The sequence below is a fragment of the Schistocerca nitens genome, chromosome 10 (assembly GCF_023898315.1).
Source record: "Schistocerca nitens isolate TAMUIC-IGC-003100 chromosome 10, iqSchNite1.1, whole genome shotgun sequence".
Taxonomy (NCBI): Eukaryota; Metazoa; Arthropoda; class Insecta; order Orthoptera; family Acrididae; genus Schistocerca; species Schistocerca nitens.
The window spans coordinates 210,518,991-210,538,225 of record NC_064623.1 but is presented as its reverse complement, the minus strand read 5'-3'; the positions used below and the strand labels follow the sequence as shown (position 1 = coordinate 210,538,225).

At 39.9% G+C, this 19,235-nt stretch overlaps 1 protein-coding gene across 1 annotated transcript in view; it reads right to left on the bottom strand.

The window, feature by feature from the left end:
* Positions 1 to 19,235, bottom strand: part of LOC126210661 (putative ATP-dependent RNA helicase DHX57) — a 238,405-nt gene that overhangs the window by 22,801 nt on the left and 196,369 nt on the right. The window contains exons 20-21 of the mRNA XM_049939992.1: positions 9,199 to 9,408; positions 2,345 to 2,521 (exon numbers count right to left, since the gene is read on the bottom strand). Of these exons, the coding sequence (XP_049795949.1) occupies positions 2,345 to 2,521; positions 9,199 to 9,408 (387 nt within the window). The remainder of the gene's footprint in view (positions 1 to 2,344; positions 2,522 to 9,198; positions 9,409 to 19,235) is intronic.

Sequence of the window (19,235 nt, the reverse complement as noted above, 5' to 3'; positions counted from 1 at the left end):
TGCAGACAATGTTATCCACTTTCACACTGGTTCTACTGGTGCTTGAAAATGGCAAGACATCAGAAGTAGCTAATTGCACAATTTAAATAAAGATAATTTACATTACAGCCTATTACCGATCGTGTTTTCTTTTGTTAAGCATTTAGAGGCTGTGGATCCCCACAAAAACAAAATTTTACAATGAATTTTGTTCCACAGATTAAAGACATGGGGATACACAAATTATTAGCATTATGTAACTGGGCATGCACTCTGACTGAGAACACGGTATGGTGTGAAGGCATCATGTGCTGCAATCACAGCCTCGAGACACCGTGGCATAGAGTCAAAGAAGGCATGGATAAGCTGCTGGGGAATACACTGCCACAGTTTTTGTGGGCGCACTCACAAAACATCAACAGTGGTCGCAGGAGGATCAGAATGAACAAGCCGGAGACTGACCATATCCCAGAGGTGTTCTGTGGATGACATCTTGGGCAAATATGCAAACTGGCCAAGCAGTGGTACCCATCAGTGAAGACCTGGACATTCCTCACCACATGTGGCTGGGCAATGGCCTATTGAGGGGCATGTGGAGCTGCCTCCAAGACGGGCAGCATCTCTGGCACTCAAGCATCTGCCCCCCCCCCCCCCCCCCTGCCCACACACACAATATAGCAGCTCCTGTTCAGATTTCCTTCTATATAGACGAGACAAGATTGCATATTACAATCAATGACACTCCAAACCGTCATACTGATGAGAGTTTGTTCAGTGTGACAAACAAAAATGCCTTTGCGTTCACCACAGCAGTGTCTAACACAAATGTCGTTATCACTCTAGAACAAGCCAAAGTGGGATTTGTCCCAAAACACTACAATTTGCCAATGCATACACAACTGATGCCATTCACGTACCAATTGCAGTTGAGGCATTGCGACAGCAAACAGCGATGCAGACGTGTCCACAATGCTCCAATATTGAGATGCCACTGTGGGCGTAGCTGTTCTGATGTTACCACCATGTGGACACGATGGCACTGTGCGGTCCAGTACCCGCCTGCTACTGTGAATGATCATCATCTATTCATCGGTTCCACACATGCGTAGCGTTCATAGCAGTGTGTGTTGCACAAGCCACATGTCACAGTAAGACAGACCTGTTTCCCCAGAGACAAATCATCCTGACCCATTTGAGCTCACTCACATGATAATTCTGTACCCACTGACATCATAGGCATACTGACACTTGTTTGCAAAGATCCACTCAGTTTAACAGCTCTGCATCGAGTGAGCATTTGGTGTACTATTGATCTGCCCAGTCACACAAATCTTGATGGTTCTGGGCCAATGTTTGAGCTACCTTTCTGCAATCGTAATCACTTATTACGGTTCCAGTGTTCTACATGTACTTCCAATTTTCGACTGACTGATACTACCCCTTCTGGGAGTTCCAATTTTCAAAAATAGAAGTGTATTTAAACATTTTACCATGTATACTTTGTAAAAATGCTATTTTTTAGTTTTGCACCCCTGCAATCCATGTATGAGGCATGTCTGAAACTTAAGTATCATTCTTGAAAAGCTCATAAAATTATTTCTTTCCAAACCAAAATTTATTTTTACAAGGAAGAGCATATCTTAAAGTATTTTTCTACGTAGTTGCCACAATTGTTCTGACATTTTTTCATAGTGGGAAACCAATTTTTCTATGCCCTCTTCATAGAAAGATGTCGCCAGTGCTGAAAACAGTTTTTCTGCACTGTCATCACTGTCAAAGCACTTTACTCCACAATCACATTTCAAGTTCAAGAACAAGTGGTAGTCAGAAGATGCACGATTGGGGCTGTATGGCAGGTGATCGAACTGCTCCCATCCGAATTGCTGTATATAATTTTGAGTGACACCAGCAAAATGGGGATGTGTATTGTCGTGAAGAAACACAATGCCTTGACTGAGCAGTCCATGACCTACAGCACTGATCTTGCTTCTTCTGACAACCACTTGTTCTTGAACTTAAAGCCTGATTTTGGAGGAAGGTGCTTTCACAGCAATGACAATGCAAAAAATGGTGTTCAGCAGCAGCTGTCTTCAGTGGTAGCGCCTTCCTATGAAGCGGGCATAGAACAGTTGGTTTCCTGCAATGACAAATACCTGAAGAATGGTGGCAATTATGTAGAAAAATAGTTTAAGATACACTCTTTCTTGTAAAAATAAATTTTGGCTTGAAAACGTTTTACGAGTTTTTTTTTCCAAAACAGTACTTACTTTCTGGACATATCTCATTTTACTTATGGCTAAAGGGTCATGATAGGAAGTAGCTTAGACTGTACAAAGATTCATTTGTCGGACAGAAAAAAACTTACATATCCATCACTGCGTGTCTTGAACTTTAGTGCGTTCGCACTGTTTTCCATGGGAATGGCTCCCATGACACTCGGAATATATACCTTCTCTGGAGTGAGGACCTTCACAATATTAGGGTAGAGTGCTGCACATAAAATGGCTGCCAGTAACCGCCAGTTTTCACAGTTCACGTTTAACTGAAAACATGTTTTAAAAACCAAAATCAGGCAGGTGAAACGTAACTTATCACACCGAATACAAAATACTGAAGACAATAGGAACAATACTGCAGGCGTCAAAATTGGTTGACCGCGTGCACTCAATGGATAGTCATCTACATTTTGCCTAAAATCTCTTGCAGTCACATTCACTGCAAGTTTACGATACTCTGGTTGGAAAACTGGTTAAGCAAGGTAAAGTTATGTTAAGCCCACTTGTTCACACATTAAGGCTAGCAGTGCCATTCAGTTACCTGTAAACCAACTATTCACATCCAAGCCTTAGCTACTAATTTCATGTTTGAAAACGAAACATTTCTGTGATTGTTCCTGAAATTGAAAGATACATGATAAAATTTCTTAGTAACTACAAAGTTTATTTACATTTTATTGAGCAACACAATTCTTTCACAAGAATCTTTTCAGATGTAGTAGTACACTATTATTATTATTATTATTATTAACAGATCAATATCACCTAACTGCTATTGGAAACTGTTCCCAAACAATAAAATTCTGATATTTTGTACACAAATGACAATAAGCAAAAGAACAATCAAATTCATTGTCATTGTTTTATATATTCATCTCAAAGAATCTATCGAAAAAAATTCAATTCATGAAACTTTTTCAGTTTATGAGGCTTATTTTTTTGGGGTGGGTGGGTGTGGGGGTGTATGGAGTATCCTTAATATTTTGCAAGACAAATACCGACTAAGTATCCATTAAAAAGGGTGGTGTATTTGATGCAGTAGACAAGAAACTCAAATTCACTGAGATAGAAATTGAAGCTGCGTGTAGGATTGTTTGGGCAAGACTCATATCAGGGGTGGGTATAAAATAAAATCTGGATCCTTTATGACCCACCAGACTCATTTCCTGATGTAACTGAAAACTTCTAGAAAAAACCTCCGTTCATTTGTACATACATGTTCCCCAATCATACTGTAATCATCGGTGAAGACTTTTTATCACCCAAAAGTTAATTGGGAAAACTACAGTTTTGTTAGTGGTGGGTGTGATAAGACATCTTGTGAAACATAACTAAATGCCTTCTCTGGAAACTACCTAGAACAGATAGTTAGTAAGCCCACTCTTTGAGGACGTCCACAACAAAACTGGTATCAGTGACCATGACGTGGCTGTGGCAATAATGATTACCATAGTACAAAGGACAACTGAAACAAGCACAAAGATGTGTGTGTGTGTTTAGTAAAATGGATAAAAAATCAGTAATGTCATATCTCAATGAGGAACTTGAAACTTTCAGCACTGGGCACATGCATCTAGATGAACTATGGCTGAAATTTAAAATAATAGTTGACCATGCACTGGATGGATATGTACCCAGTTAGAACAGTTCATAATGGGAGGGAACCTACATGGTATACAGCCACTGAAAAGAAACTTCTGAAGAAGCAGAGATTACTGTGTAAAACAAAGCTTAAGGCTATAGATAGAGACATGCTGAATGAAAGGTGTTTGGCTGTTGAGAGAGAGAGATGCCTTCAATGACTACCATAGCAGGATGTTGTCAAATGATATTTCACAAAACCCAAAGACATTCTGGTCATATGTTAAGGCTGTCAGTGGCACCAAAGCTAGTGTCCAGTTTTACTGAAACTGTGGGTAGCAAAGCAAAAACTGAAATGCTTAGCTCTGCTTTCAGATGTTCATTTACAAAGGAAAACCAGGAGAATTGGCCCAATGTAATCCATGTACCACTGCAAAGGTGAAAGAAATAAGTATTAGTGTCAGTGGTGTTGAGAAACAGCTAAAATTATTAAAACTGAACAAAGCTCCACGACGTGATGGAATCTCTGTCAAATTTTACACTGAATTTGCAGCTGAGTTAGCCCCTCTTCCAACTATAGTCTATCATAGGTCCCTCAAACAAAAAACCATGTCCAGTTCCTGGAAAAAGCACAGGTCAAAGCTGTCTACAAGAAGAGTAATAGAAGTGATCCACAAAACTATTGTCCAATTTCCTTGACATTGATTTCCTGTAGAAACTTAGAACATATTCCGAGTTCAATCATAATGAGGTATCTAGAGAAGAATGACCCTCTCAATGCCAGTCAGCATGGATTCCAAAAACGTTTATTGTATGAAACCAAACTCACACTTTTCTCACATGCCATACTGAACAAGGTAGTCAGACAGATGCAGTATTTCTTGATTTCTGAAAAGCACAGTACCACAACTACGCGTATTGTCAAAAGCACAATCATATGGATTATCAACTGAAATTAGTGACTGGATTGAGGGCTTTTTGGTACGGAGGACACAGTATCTTATCTCAAGTTATTTCTACATCTGCAGATGCAGAAATAACTTCAGATGTGCCCCACGTAAGTGTGTTCATGTTTATATTAATGACCTAGCAGACAATATGAATAGTAACCTCAGGTTTTCTGCAGATGATGCATTTATCCATAATGAAGTCTACCTGAAAGAAGCTGCATAAATATTCAGCCAGATCTCGATAAGATTTCAAAGTGGTGCAAAGGCTGTCAACTTGCTTTAAATGTTTAGAAATATACAACATCCAGTATTGGTTAAAAACAGTCTTGGTTGCAATTTTATTTTTTTATTTTTTCAACTATGCATTATTTAGGCACCTTCAGGTTGATCTTAATTTGGTATTTCTTAGACCAATCCTTTAAACATAGTAGCCAAAGGGCATCGTCGAATACATCAGGCAAACATCGCCTTCGTTAAACTCGGTAAAAACTGTTCTAGATTGACGTGAGTGACTCCAAGCCCCGCAAGTAACAGAATAAGATGGGGCTCAAGTAGTAAGCACTAGTTGAGCCCCATCTTATCCTGTTACTCGCTCCTGTGAACAGGAATGCATTATGCAGGGCTTGGAATCACTCACGTTGATCTAGAACAGTTTTTACTGAGTTTAATGAAGGCGATGTTTGCCTGATGTATTCGACGATGCCCTTTGGCTACCCTGTTTCAAGGATCGGTCTAAGATATACTAAATTAAGATCAACCTCAAGATGCCTAAATAACACATAGTTGAAAAAATAAAAAAATAAAATTGCAACCAAGACTGTTTTTAACCAATACTGTTAAGCATTGGTTTGCTGTTTGGCACAGATGGCTTGGAAGAATTTCTATAGGATGCCCACTTCACAAAGGGGAAAAAAAAAGTTTTCTATGACTATAATATCCATGAGTCACAGATGAAATCAGCCAACTTATACAATAACTGGGTGTAACACTTTGCAGAGATATGAAATGGAATGACCACATATGCTCAGTCATGGGTAAAGCATGTGGTAGGATTCAGTTTATTGGTAAGGTACTGTGACAGTGCATTCAGTGTACAAAGGAGACTGCTTAAAAATCACACATGTGACTTATTCTAGGATATTGCTCAAGTGTGTGGGGCCCACACCAAATATGACTAACAAGGGACATTAAACGTATACAGAGGAGGGGAACATGAATGGTCACAGGTTTGTTTGATCCATGGGAGTGTGTCACAGAGATACTGAAGCAAGTGAACTGGAGGACTCTAACGCATATGTAAACTACCCCAAGAAAGCCTATTAACAAAGTTTCGAGAACCGGCTTTAAATGATGATTCTACGTATCGCTCACATAGGGATTGCTATTATAAGATTAGAATAATTACTGCACACACAGAGGCATTCGAACATTCATTCTCCCCATGCTCTGTATGAGAATGGAATGGGAAGACAGGCTAATAATTGATACAGTGGTATGTTCCTTCTACAATACACCCCAAGATCGTTTGCAGAGTATAAATGTAGAAAAAGGTTCAGTTCCGATCCTGTTGAATACCTGTGTAACACTGACTTTTCAATCATTTTCTTGAAAGAAAAACACCTGACTGCACTACATTTTTTCCTTTCCCTGACAGAGCCAAGGAGAGCTTGTGTGGTGGGGTGTAGCCTGTCCAAAATTACTTTAGAATTGACAATGAGGACTGAAGTGGCAAGGGGGAAAACCCATGCAGCAGCCCGGGCCACTTTCCACCTATACCATGCTGTCTGCAGCTGCAGCAAATCCCCAAAGTTGCCAAACCTTTATCCCAAATAACACTTCCTGCTTGCATTGGGTTTCAGTTGCAGCCAGCTTGCTGTCCTGTGTGATTTATGCGCCCTGTGACTTTCTGTGTGTTTGTTTTTTGGGTTTGGGAGCTGTTACCATTATTTGTTGTTACCATTATTCATTCACTGTTTGGTAATCAATGATGTCAGCAGGAAGTTCGTCGGAAGTTATAAGGTGGAAAAGTTTGCCATCATTCTCTTGGCTAGGGGATTCCCACATGAGGGCAGTGAAGAGAAATGGTTTGCGCATCATTGTTTTTTGGGTTTGGGAGCTGTTACCATTATTTGTTGTTACCATTATTCATTCATTCACTGTTTGGTAATCAATTATGCCAGCAGGAAGTTCGTCGGAATGGGAATGAAAAACTTAATGGTGGCCCACTGGTCTCCATTACCAAAGTGATTGACAGAACTGCTACAGCTTTGAATAAAACAAAAAAACTGTTGTGGAGATTGGGAAGGAAATGTCCAACAAGGAAAAAGAAGCTGAAGAAACATCAAAACTTAGCACCCCTGGAAAAAAATGTAGTACGGATAAGCAGATTACCAATATCGATTCGTTTGCAGAGGATGTGATTCGTCATCATGTTTACGATTATTATCGCAGGAAGGAACATCCGACACTCAGGAAGTTACTGGTCACGCTTAAAGAATCAGAACTTTGTCAAGGCATTCACACATCCTTGTCCACAGTTTTACACAACCTCGGCTTTCATTACGGACATTTCTGTTGACGGAGTGGGAGGATATAGCTGGATGGCGATGGCGATTTTTAAGGGACATCCGTAGCATAAATACTGATGAATTGGTGTGGCTTGACAGTTCTGGTCACATTGTTAGGCAGGGCTGGAAGACGACACAGATAAAGAAACAATGGCAATGCCTTCTGGCAAGAGTGGCAGACTACTACTTCTTCATGGAGACATCTCACAGGGTTTTCTCCCAAAAAGTCTCCTGATTTTAAATCAAAGAAAACAGGAGATTATCACGAAGAAATGAACCACGTTAAATTTACAAAGTGGTTCGAACATTCACTAATACCAAATCTTCAATTGTACTAGAGTTGTTGACAAGGCACCTAACATGGCAAACCAAAAGGAGGAAATGATTGTTCAGTATCAGCACGCAGCTTACAGAAAAAATATACACACATAAGCCACAGTTCACCCTGTACAAAATCTATGAACTGGCAAAAAACATGGGCACGCAGTCATTAGGCTACCACCTTACAACTGCCATTTCAACCCAATAGAAATAATATGGGCCCAAATTAAAGGTTACATTGGCAGGAATAAAAATAAATTTATCCTAAAAAAAAAGGAGCTGTCAGGAGCATCACCACTGAAGATTGGAAGAAAGCCATCAAACATATGCACAGCATCATCATGGAAAGGGTGTGGCGGAATGAAGCTCTTTGGAAAATTCAGTGGAGGTGATTATTTCATTAAATGACAACAGTGGCAGTGACAGTGACAGTGATGCCTCAAGAATCCATCATAGCTCCGAGTGTGGAGTTTTTCCGTTATCCCAACAGAGATAGAGCACAGGCAACTCCAGCTGCGTGTTTGGCGTGCACAGTTCACATCTGCAAGTGCCTACACAACAAAATTATATCATTGTAAGTTCTGAAATTTCAATAAGAAGACCTTAATAGCAACTAATTTCAAAGGAAGTTCACCGTGGGAATTCAGTATGCATCACACAAAATAAATATTACTGTTTATAATATAACTGCTGTAATACAGAGGCCCTGTTATTTGCATCACTTTTGTTCTTTCTAAATGACAGAGGTTGGCCTATTTAAGATACGTTTTCCCACTGTGATAACCAAGCTCAATTTTATTTTTGGTTGCATTAGAATTAAGTAAGTGGATCAGAAAAGTTAATAACAGTTTCCATTGCAAACCTACAGTGAATTGTTTCTCATTCTGAAACTGTTCCGGCACCCAATTAGTAGCCGACATGTGAGCAGACCATTGTGCGTCACATTCAACTCAAATTATCTGGCACTAGAGATCTCTGACAGAGTTATGGTTTTGAGCATATGACAATATGATGTATTCTTAAGATTTAATTTGCATAATATATTCACCCAAGTTCAATAATAAAAAAAAATCCCCGCACATCGAAAATCCAGTAACGTCGTGACAAAACGTCTTAATAATTTGTTGCCACAGATAAAGCTAAAACGAAAATGTAGTGTAGCTCTTTCAGAACACAATTTCCATGATTATAAAGTGAGTACATGTGTGTTAGATGTGGGATACGGTAACTGTTCAGGGCCTCCACATGCTCCTGTCGAAGTGTCAATCCTAAAGTAATTTTGGACAGACTATTGTAGTTATGGTAGTACTGGTTTTGTTCATAAACCACCTTCTGTTTTATGTTCACAGTTCCATCCACTGACGATTTATGTTTCCATGCACAGCCACCTCTTATTTAATTTGTGCCTTGAAAATGATGAAGCGTTCGCCTGCAAAAGATCAGTGGTGACCTGACTGCTTTCCCCTAAATTATTTGCAAGAGAGAGAGAGAGAGAGAGAGAGAGAGAGAGAGAGATATTCCCACCTGTGGTCCGGTTACAAGAATTATCTTGTCAATCTCGGAGACTCTCTTGACACCGCGCACGTCACCGGGAACGAAGCCAATGCTAGCCAGTAGCTCCAAGAACTGCTTCTTCATGTCCGCCAGAGTCAGCAGCGTCTTGTACGACAGGAAGTTCTCCTGTGCAAACACTTGGCCAGCTCTTCTGCTCGTATTGCAGTGCTTCAGCCATTCCTGTTAAAAAGGAACCTGCAGTTTAATCTCAAAATGTCAAGGCTAACCTGTAAGCATACAGTAATTCTGAAATAGTATTATCTTTGAACATTTCAAGTTTCATGCCCTAACTGTTGAGTGCAGCCAGGCACTGCCACTGCATTTTTAGCTCTGTCGCAGATTACACACCAGTAGTCTGGGTCAGAGCAAGTCCATGTGAGTATTGTCTGGACGGACAGCTGCAGGATACAAGCACTGTGGCATTATTATTAAGTGGAAGAACTCACTGAGTACTTCATATATATGAGGCTTATAAATACAACAATGGTCTGCCAGTAGTCTGCCATAGATACTATTATAACAACCTGTTTATAATGTTGTATAGTGTAACTGAATACTTTGGATGAAACAGTCTGAATACTGAATATATCCAAATTTTATGTAGTTAAGGGCACAGCAATCAGTCACAAATGATGTTTATTGCATATCTAGATTTTGGTCACTGTGTGGCCATCTGGGCAGTGGGGCAGTGTAAGTTAAAATATTTAAAGCACTTCAACATGCACTTACTCTGGTTGGGACTATGTGCATATACAAGTATTTTTAATATTTTAACTTACATTTACTGTAGTCAAGTTGGCCACACAGTGACCAAAATCTAGATATGCAATAAATATAGTTTGCAATTGATTGCTGCACCATTTTCTTTTTTTGAAATGAATACAATCACTGGTCATAATTGTTTCCTTATGGAATCAAACCTGATATCCAAATGTATTAGTAACTCATTGAATGATTATAGCATGCCCTCCACCTGTGCAGCATAGCAAAACTGTAAATGCTGCACAGAAGCAATTTGGCATGTTGCTGAACTTTGAATCAGTGCAAATGTAAGTGACTTCCACACAGCTATGATCACATGAATACCGCCCCCCCCCCCCCCCCCCACGGCCACCACCAAAAACTGTGTAGGCCCTCAAACTCTATTTGTAAAGTGTCCCACATTAGATTAAGGTAGGCAATCGATCTGCCAAGAAAATTTACTGTTATACCAGCAGGGATAGAAAAATACAAATATTTTATGTCTGTAAGGGATTAAAATGCTTACAAACTTACGAAACCTAATGGCCAGTTACCTTTTATACTGGTATAATAATAAAGTCTGTTTATTATTTAATATTTCACTGATTTTTGGGTTTAGTTAGCGAGGTTAACTTGGACAGAATGGAAGGACTTAATAATTACCACATAGCAGATTCCACAAGCCAGGAAAAATCACACACCACAATCCTACTGTGAATCAGATCCCCCCTCCCCACTCCTTTTTCTCTTTCCTGATGGAGAAGAGCAAGCAACAGTAGACAATTCTGCAAAAGGATAAGGGGGAGAGCAGGAGGGAATCTCGATTGCCTCAGAAAGTAACACATACAGCGTGCTTGTGCTAAATGGTGACAAACCACAAGGAACAATTCCCGTGAGGGTAGAGAGTAAAAGAGGGCATAAGGCTGCAAATGCATTACAAAGGAGGTAAACCCACTTGAAGGTGGAGATAAAACATCTCTGGCAGTGTAGGTTTGAATGGCTGAAAGTACATTTATGAAAACACCAGAAAAGTGGGAATATTCTGTCTCTGCTGGCATTTCACATCCACACTAGAGAGGGTGGATATGCTGTCTGTCATGGCAATGCACTTGCACATCGCTACCAAGGGGCATCTGCTTCACTGCTTTTGCCGACTCCTGCTGGTGTGGACGTGTGTTATGTAATGCAGCTCTGAGAGACTATGGCCCAGTATACTGACCAGAAAGATGCCAACACCGACCAGAAAGATGCCGACACAGTCTTTACAGTGAAAGACAAATGACAGTGGCAATAAACAGGCAGTAGCATGTCTATACTGGGAAAAGTCTCACCATCAACTGTACCATAAAGTGTGTGCTACAGTGTTTCACTATTTGTGTGACACAAGCTCCTTTGTGGGAGTGGGCAGTTATGAAAGGCTAGTGTGCCCAGAATGTATACATGCCTCAGAGGAATAGGTGTTGAAAGCTGCAGAATATGACTCCGATGTCCACACCAGGCATGTGGCTCGCCACTACAGGGTAAGCCAGATTACCACAGGGAACATTCTCCGCGACAATATGTATCACTTAAAATGGATACATACCTTATTACCAATGAGTTTGCTTCTACGGTGACAGTTTTGTCACTGGTTCATTGCACAGGTGGTTTGATACATGTCGTCTATCCTATGAGGTGTGTGAAAAAGTAATGAGACTGACAACAATGTGAGTGAACTGGCAATGCTGTATTGTTCTACTTGCACAGACTGGAGTGTTCATACCTTTCAGATGCTCAGTCCGAGTTTCAGCTCCGTACAGCCATCATGTGATTTTTTGATAATGCCATCAGTGAAGGTGTGGGGTGAATCAAATGTGCAAATCAAAACAATACAGATTTGTTTTTTTTGACTGTGGATGTGATTGCACAAACAATAACTTGTGAGTTTTCTTAAAGAAATTTCCATCATCTGACAGTTAATTGTTCACTTATTTTACACAATCACGATTTCAGCTTAATAGCCATTCTCAAGTGCATGTCGAAGTGTTAAAATATGTCATTTTTTTTTTCTTTTTCAACAACGATATGTCACGGATGACATAGCATATTTCAAAATGCACCTGAGAATGACTATAAAGCTGAAATCATGATTGCGTAAAATAAATGAACAATTAAAAGTCAAAAGGCAGAAATTTCTCTCAAAAAATTCAACATGACAGCAGTTTCCCCCAGAGGACAGATCAATAACAGTTCCAGTTCTGAAAAAACACTAAGTATTTTAGTTATCAAAAATAATCTTCATAATCACATAAAAAAGTGTGTTTGAAAATGTGTTTGTACTTTGTCAATGTCAATATTATGAACTCATTAGGATGCTGTGATGCTTCCATGGGACAAAATGCACATTTCTTGCTTTACCAATACTCCAACAAACTGTCAGCTACATGTTGTTGTGGTCTTCAGTCCTGAGACTGGTTTGATGCAGCTCTCCATGCTACTCTATCCTGTGCAAGCTTCTTCATCTCCCAGTACCTACTGCAACCTACATCCTTCTGAATCTGCTTAGTGTATTGATCTCTTGGTCTCCCTCTACGATTTTTACCCTCCACGCTGCCCTCCAATGCTAAATTTGTGATCCCTTGATGCCTCAAAACATGTCCTACCAACCAATCCCTTCTTCTAGTCAAGTTGTGCCACGAACTTCTCTTCTCCCCAATCCTATTCAATACCTCCTCATTAGTTATGTGATCTACCCATCTAATCTTCAGCATTCTTCTGTAGCACCACATTTCGAAAGCTTCTATTCTCTTCTTGTCCAAACTGGTTATCGTCCATGTTTCACTTCCATACATGGCTACACTCCATACAAATACTTTCAGAAACGACTTCCTGACACTTAAATCTATACTCGATGTTAACAAATTTCTCTTCTTCAGAAACGATTTCCTTGCCATTGCCAGTCTACATTTTATATCCTCTCTACTTCGACCATCATCAGTTATTTTACTCCCTAAATAGCAAAACTCCTTTACTACTTTAAGTGTCTCATTTCCTAATCTAATCCCCTCAGCATCACCCGATTTAATTTGACTACATTCCATTATCCTCGTTTTGCTTTTGTTGATGTTCATCTTATATCCTCCTTTCAAGACAATGTCCATTCCGTTCAACTGCTCTTCCAAGTCCTTTGCTGTCTCTGACAGAATTACAATGTCATCGGCGAACCTCAAAGTTTTTACTTCTTCTCCATGAATTTTAATACCTACTCCGAATTTTTCTTTTGTTTCCTTTACTGCTTGCTCAATATACAGATTGAATAACATTGGGGATAGGCTACAACCCTGTCTCACTCCTTTCCCAACCACTGCTTCCCTTTCATGCCCCTCGACTCTTATAACTGCCATCTGGTTTCTGTACAAATTGTAAATAGCCTTTCACTCCCTGTATTTTACCCCTGCCACCTTCAGAATTTGAAAGAGAGTATTCCAGTTAACGTTGTCAAAAGCTTTCTCTAAGTCTACAAATGCTAGAAACGTAGGTTTGCCTTTTCTTAATCTTTCTTCTAAGATAAGTCGTAAGGTTAGTATTGCCTCACGTGTTCCAACATTTCTACGGAATCCAAACTGATCTTCCCCGAGGTCCGCTTCTACCAGTTTTTCCATTCGTCTGTAAAGAATTCGCGTTAGTATTTTGCAGCTGTGACTTATTAAACTGATAGTTCGGTAATTTTCACATCTGTCAACAACTGCTTTCTTTGGTATTGGAATTATTATATTCTTTTTGAAGTCTGTGGGTATTTCGCCTGTCTCATACATCTTGCTCACCAGATGGTAGAGTTTTGTCATGACTGGCTCTCCCAAGGCCATCAGTAGTTCTAATGGAATGTTGTCTACTCCCGGGGCCTTGTTTCGAATCAGGTCTTTCAGTGCTCTGTCAAACTCTTCACGCAGTATCTTATCTCCCATTTCATCTTCATCTACATCCTCTTCCATTTCCATAATACTGTCCTCAAGTACATCGCCCTTGTATAAACCCTCAATATACTCCTTCCACCTTTCTGCCTTCCCTTCTTTGCTTAGAACTGGGTTGCCATCTGAGCTCTTGATACTCATACAAGTGGTTCTCTTCTCTCCAAAGGTCTCTTTAATTTTCCTGTAGGCAGTATCTATCTTACCCCTAGTGAGACAAGCCTCTACGTCCTTACATTTGTCCTCTAGCCATCCCTGCTTAGCCATTTTGCACTTTCTGTCGATCTCATTTTTGAGACGTTTGTATTCCCTTTTGCCTGCTTCATTTACTGCATTTTTATATTTTCTCCTTTCATCAATTAAATTCAATATTTCTTCTGTTACCCAAGGATTTCTACTAGCACTCGTCTTTTTACCTACTTGATCATCTGCTGCCTTCACTACTTCATCCCTCAGAGCTACCCATTCTTCTTCTACTGTATTTCTTTCCCCCATTCCTGTCAATTGTTCCCTTATGCTCTCCCTGAAACTCTCTACAACCGCTGGTTCTTTCAGTTTATCCACGTCCCATCGCCTTAAATTCCCACCTTTTTGCTGTTTCTTCAGTTTCAATCTGCAGTTCATAACCAATAGATTGTGGTCAGAATCCACATCTGCCCCTGGAAATGTCTTACAATTTAAAACCTGGTTCCTAAATCTCTGTCTTACCATTATATAATCTATCTGATACCTATTAGTATCTCCAGGATTCTTCCAGGTATACAACCTTCTTTTATGATTCTTGAACCAAGTGTTAGCTATGATTAGGTTATGCTCTGTGCAAAAATCTACAAGGCGGCTTCCTCTTTCATTTCTTCCCCCCAATCCATATTCACCTAGTATGTTTCCTTCTCTCCCTTTTCCTACTGACGAATTCCAGTCACCCATGAATATTAAATTTTTGTCTCCATTCACTACCTGAATAATTTCTTTTATCTCATCATACATTTCATCAATTTCATCATCATCTGCAGAGCTAGTTGGCATATAAACTTGTACTACTGTAGTAGGCATGGGCTTTGTGTCTATCTTGGCCACAATAATGCGTTCACTATGCTGTTTGTAGTAGCTAACTCGCACTCCTATTTTTTATTCATTATTAAACCTACTCCTGCATTACCCCTATTTGATTTTGTATTTATAACCCTGTAATCACCTGACCAAAAGTCTTGTTCCTCCTGCCACCGAACTTCACTAATTCCCACTATATCTAACTTTAACCTATCCATTTCCCTTTTTAAATTTTCTAACCTACCTGCCCGATTAAGGGATCTGACATTCCACGCTCCGATCCGTAGAATGCCAGTTTTCTTTCTCCTGATAACGACGTCCTCTTGAGTAGTCTCCGCCCGGAGATCCGAATGGGGGACTATTTTACCTCCGGAATATTTTACCCAAGAGGACGCCATCATCATTTAATCATACAGTAAAGCTGCATGTCCTCGGGAAAAATTACGGCTGTAGTTTCCCCTTGCTTTCAGCCGTTCGCAGTACCAGCACAGCAAGGCCGTTTTGGTTAATGTTACAAGGCCAGATCAGTCAATCATCCAGACTGTTGCCCCTGCAACTACTGAAAAGGCTGCTGCCCCTCTTCAGGAACAGGCCGTTTTGGTTAATGTTACAAGGCCAGATCAGTCAATCATCCAGACTGTTGCCCCTGCAACTACTGAAAAGGCTGCTGCCCCTCTTCAGGAACCACACATTTGTCTGGCCTCTCAACAGATACCCCTCCGTTGTGGTTGCACCTACGGTACGGCCATCTGTATCGCTGAGGCACGCAAGCCTCCCCACCAACGGCAAGGTCCATGGTTCATGGTTCATGGTTCAGCTACATACATCGAGTTAAAGCTGATGACACTAGAACTTCTGCAACAAAGGGCAGCTCTGAGAGTGATTCCAAGATGAAAACAGTAATGACACAAGGGAGAAATAAGTGATTAAATTATAGTTTAAAAAACCTGACCACAGCCCATGGACAGGCTAAAGTGATAAAGCCATAGGATAGAATCGAGACGTAGCTTTGTATCTCCTGATAACATGGGCAGGAGTGACTTTTCGATTTTCTTGGCAAGTGTTCCTCTTACCTACACTTTTGCTGTTTCTTCATCTAAGCGAAAGACAGAATTTTAATGATTTAGAGAGATAGAGATGCATACAACTGACCTATTCTGGTGCTCCTATTTTGACAACTGTTATTCAACCACACTAGTTTGGCACTTAGCCTGACATGTCTGTTAAAGGAAACATGTGGTGACATTACAATAAATAAAAAAAAAAAAAAAAATCCATTTTTTCAGTAGTTGTATACACCAAGAAAGTCTGAACAGCTTCACAAGCAAGTTGTCTGGTAATTTGAACAGCTGAAAACATTCTGATGGGTCAAGCACACAGGTAAACAGATGAGCCAACTGAAGTGCCCTCACTCCCAGATGCAAAAATATGTGGTCGATTATTAATATAAAGAGTGATAGGGTGTAAGCAATAACTGTTTGCAACATACCACAGCAATGTAAAGGAAGTCGAGATGAACAATTTGTCAGAAGACACTTGTCTTCTACATCAGGCCAGGAAATAAACTCAAACTGGGCATCAAAAGCGACCTAAGGTATACCGTATTTACTCGAATCTAAGCCGCACTTTTTTTCCGGTTTTTGTAATCCAAAAAACTGCCTGCGGCTTAGAATCGAGTGCAAAGCAAGCGGAAGTTCTGAAAAATGTTGATAGGTGCCGCCACAACTAACTTCTGCCGTCGTATATATGTAGCGCTACACAAGCATGCTTTGTGGGCACAAAGATAAATACTGGCGCCAAAACCTCTGCATCAGTAAATAAATTAAAAAAAAGGTAGAAGACGAGCTTTTTTTTTCTCCGCCCCGAGTTTCGACCACTGCATTTTCATACATTATCCAATGAAGTAAATACAAATTCCGTATTGTTCATCTTCGAATGTAGCAGAATTTCAATGTAATACGAAAATCCGACTGGCAAGACTGTTAGGGATGTTTGTCAATATGGCCAACTCTACGTTCCGAGTTTTTTCCTACCTGTGAGAAGAGATGCTTGCTAATAGGAACCTGATGAAATGTGAATCACATGCAGTATTCTTTTCACCATAAGAATAATACGAATATAAACATTTTGCCATGTATTCTTTCGTGTTTATTGCTATCTCATTTAAATACTGTCTGCCTAATAAACTACGAAACTAGAGTGAGACAACAGCAAACGCGGAAGAATATACGTATCGTGTCATGTTTATATTCGTATTATTCTTATGCCTAATAGTGATACAGTCAGAAATGAAGCACGGCAACTGACTAGATTTTAAATGTAAGATGACTAATTTCTGTGCAGAATTTGATGTACTAAAGAAGCGGCCGCAAAGATTTTCAAACGGAGGAAAATTTTCACAAAACTCTCGTTCAGAACATGTTCTATCATACGCATGTTCTATCATACGCATTTGGTTCTTGTTGATCATTATGAAAGAAAGCAGCAGTGTAAGTAACAGCAAATAGCAGTCTCTTGCCATTGTTTCGCTAATGAGACGATTCCTCTTTTTTTTTTTTAAGCGGCGGTAGTGCGCACAAAAGCAAGTCATGCCGCGAGCGGCGACAGGCCGTAAACACGCACTATCAAAATGCGACAAACAATGCATTACACAGTACAGTAATGCATTTTCAGCTTAGAGTGACGTAAACACCTATAACAAAGAAAACGGCACTTATCAGATCAAAGCAAAATAAGCAATCGATTCAAACCAGACGAAGCACGTGAAAAAGGAAGGGTACCCGTATAAATACGGACAGAGCGCCTGACGCATAGCAATGGCTACCTGGTAAAGCTTAACTGCTAAGCTTATTACTCGAACCAAACTACTGTAGCTGTATCGTCTTTCATTCGACCTAAATTGTGTCTCATATTACAATGGACCAACTTTGTTTCGATTTGGAGGTGCGGCCTAAAACGTTTCTCTCCCCTTGAATTTCGAGTCTCAAATTTCAGGTGCGGCTTAGATTCGGGAAATTTTTTTTTCCTTTATTTCGAGTCTCATTTTTCAGGTGCGGCTTAGATTCGAGTGCGGCTTAGATTCGAGTAAATACGGTAGCCAGGGTGTATATGCGGACAAGGAAAAAAAAACCTCCCAGATTTCTCCTGGATTTCCCGGTTAAAAATACACTTTCTCCTGTGTGAAAACATACTTTTTTCCTGTTAACTGACAGTATTATTTTCTCTAGAAAACTAAACACAAGGGAAAAAACACATTTTGGAAAGATCTTTGATGTGCAGCAACATGTACGCTGCATATTTTCATATTACGAAAGTATAAATTCGAATCCACCAAACACTGCATGTTACTTTCCGAAGCATTGAAATCGAGACTGCGTTACACTTTTGTAAGCCAGTCATAGCTCACGTCACGTGATCTCGTCAGCCGACGATAGCGGGTATTCAGAGCTTAGGACACGTGATGTAAGCCAATAGCAACATCACTGTTAAGGAGCGCGAACACACAAACACAAAAAGTGAATGGTTTCAATTAATATACATAGTGTTCCTACACGAAAAGCAAAGATTTCACATATAATATTGATCTATAAGAATAATACGCTGCAAGAGAAGCTAAGCTTTCACATATAATGTTATCTTTTATGGGCATCTTACAATTTAAGATGTGCCAGTAAAATTTTAATAATGACATAAATGTCTGATCTTCTGGGCTCAAAATTCATCTAAATGGCTCGTCATCAAAGAGTTTATTTTTAAATTAGAGTCAAACACTCTGTGATTCAAGAAATTCATCATACATTCTCGCACATAGTTCAACTTGCGTAAAAGGAAATTTACTTTGATGGCAGTGCTTTTCAAACCACCTGTTAGAAATACGTTCGTTTCTGCAGCTGCCACAGAGCGCCAGGTGACAGGCGTCACCACACTTGCGCAGCTATGATGTCATAGGGAGACCATATGTTCGTACATGTAAAACATTAAAAGATCTTACATTATGTCAAAAAAGAAAAAAGACATCACAGGATACTCCAAGAGCATCGAAATTTCGTGACTCATACTAAAATGTGCATATTTAAAGTGCACATTCATATGTCCAGATTCCCAGTGAAGAAGGCCACGACCTGATATTAAGCTTTATGTAGTTTTCGGGATGTAAATTTTCTTGGAGTACCAGCACTGTGTTATCTCATGTTTGGTTCTTTATTATGGCATAATGCCATATGTGCAAGAAGTTGAAAACGTGCACTTGAAATGCAGTGAACAGTGTGT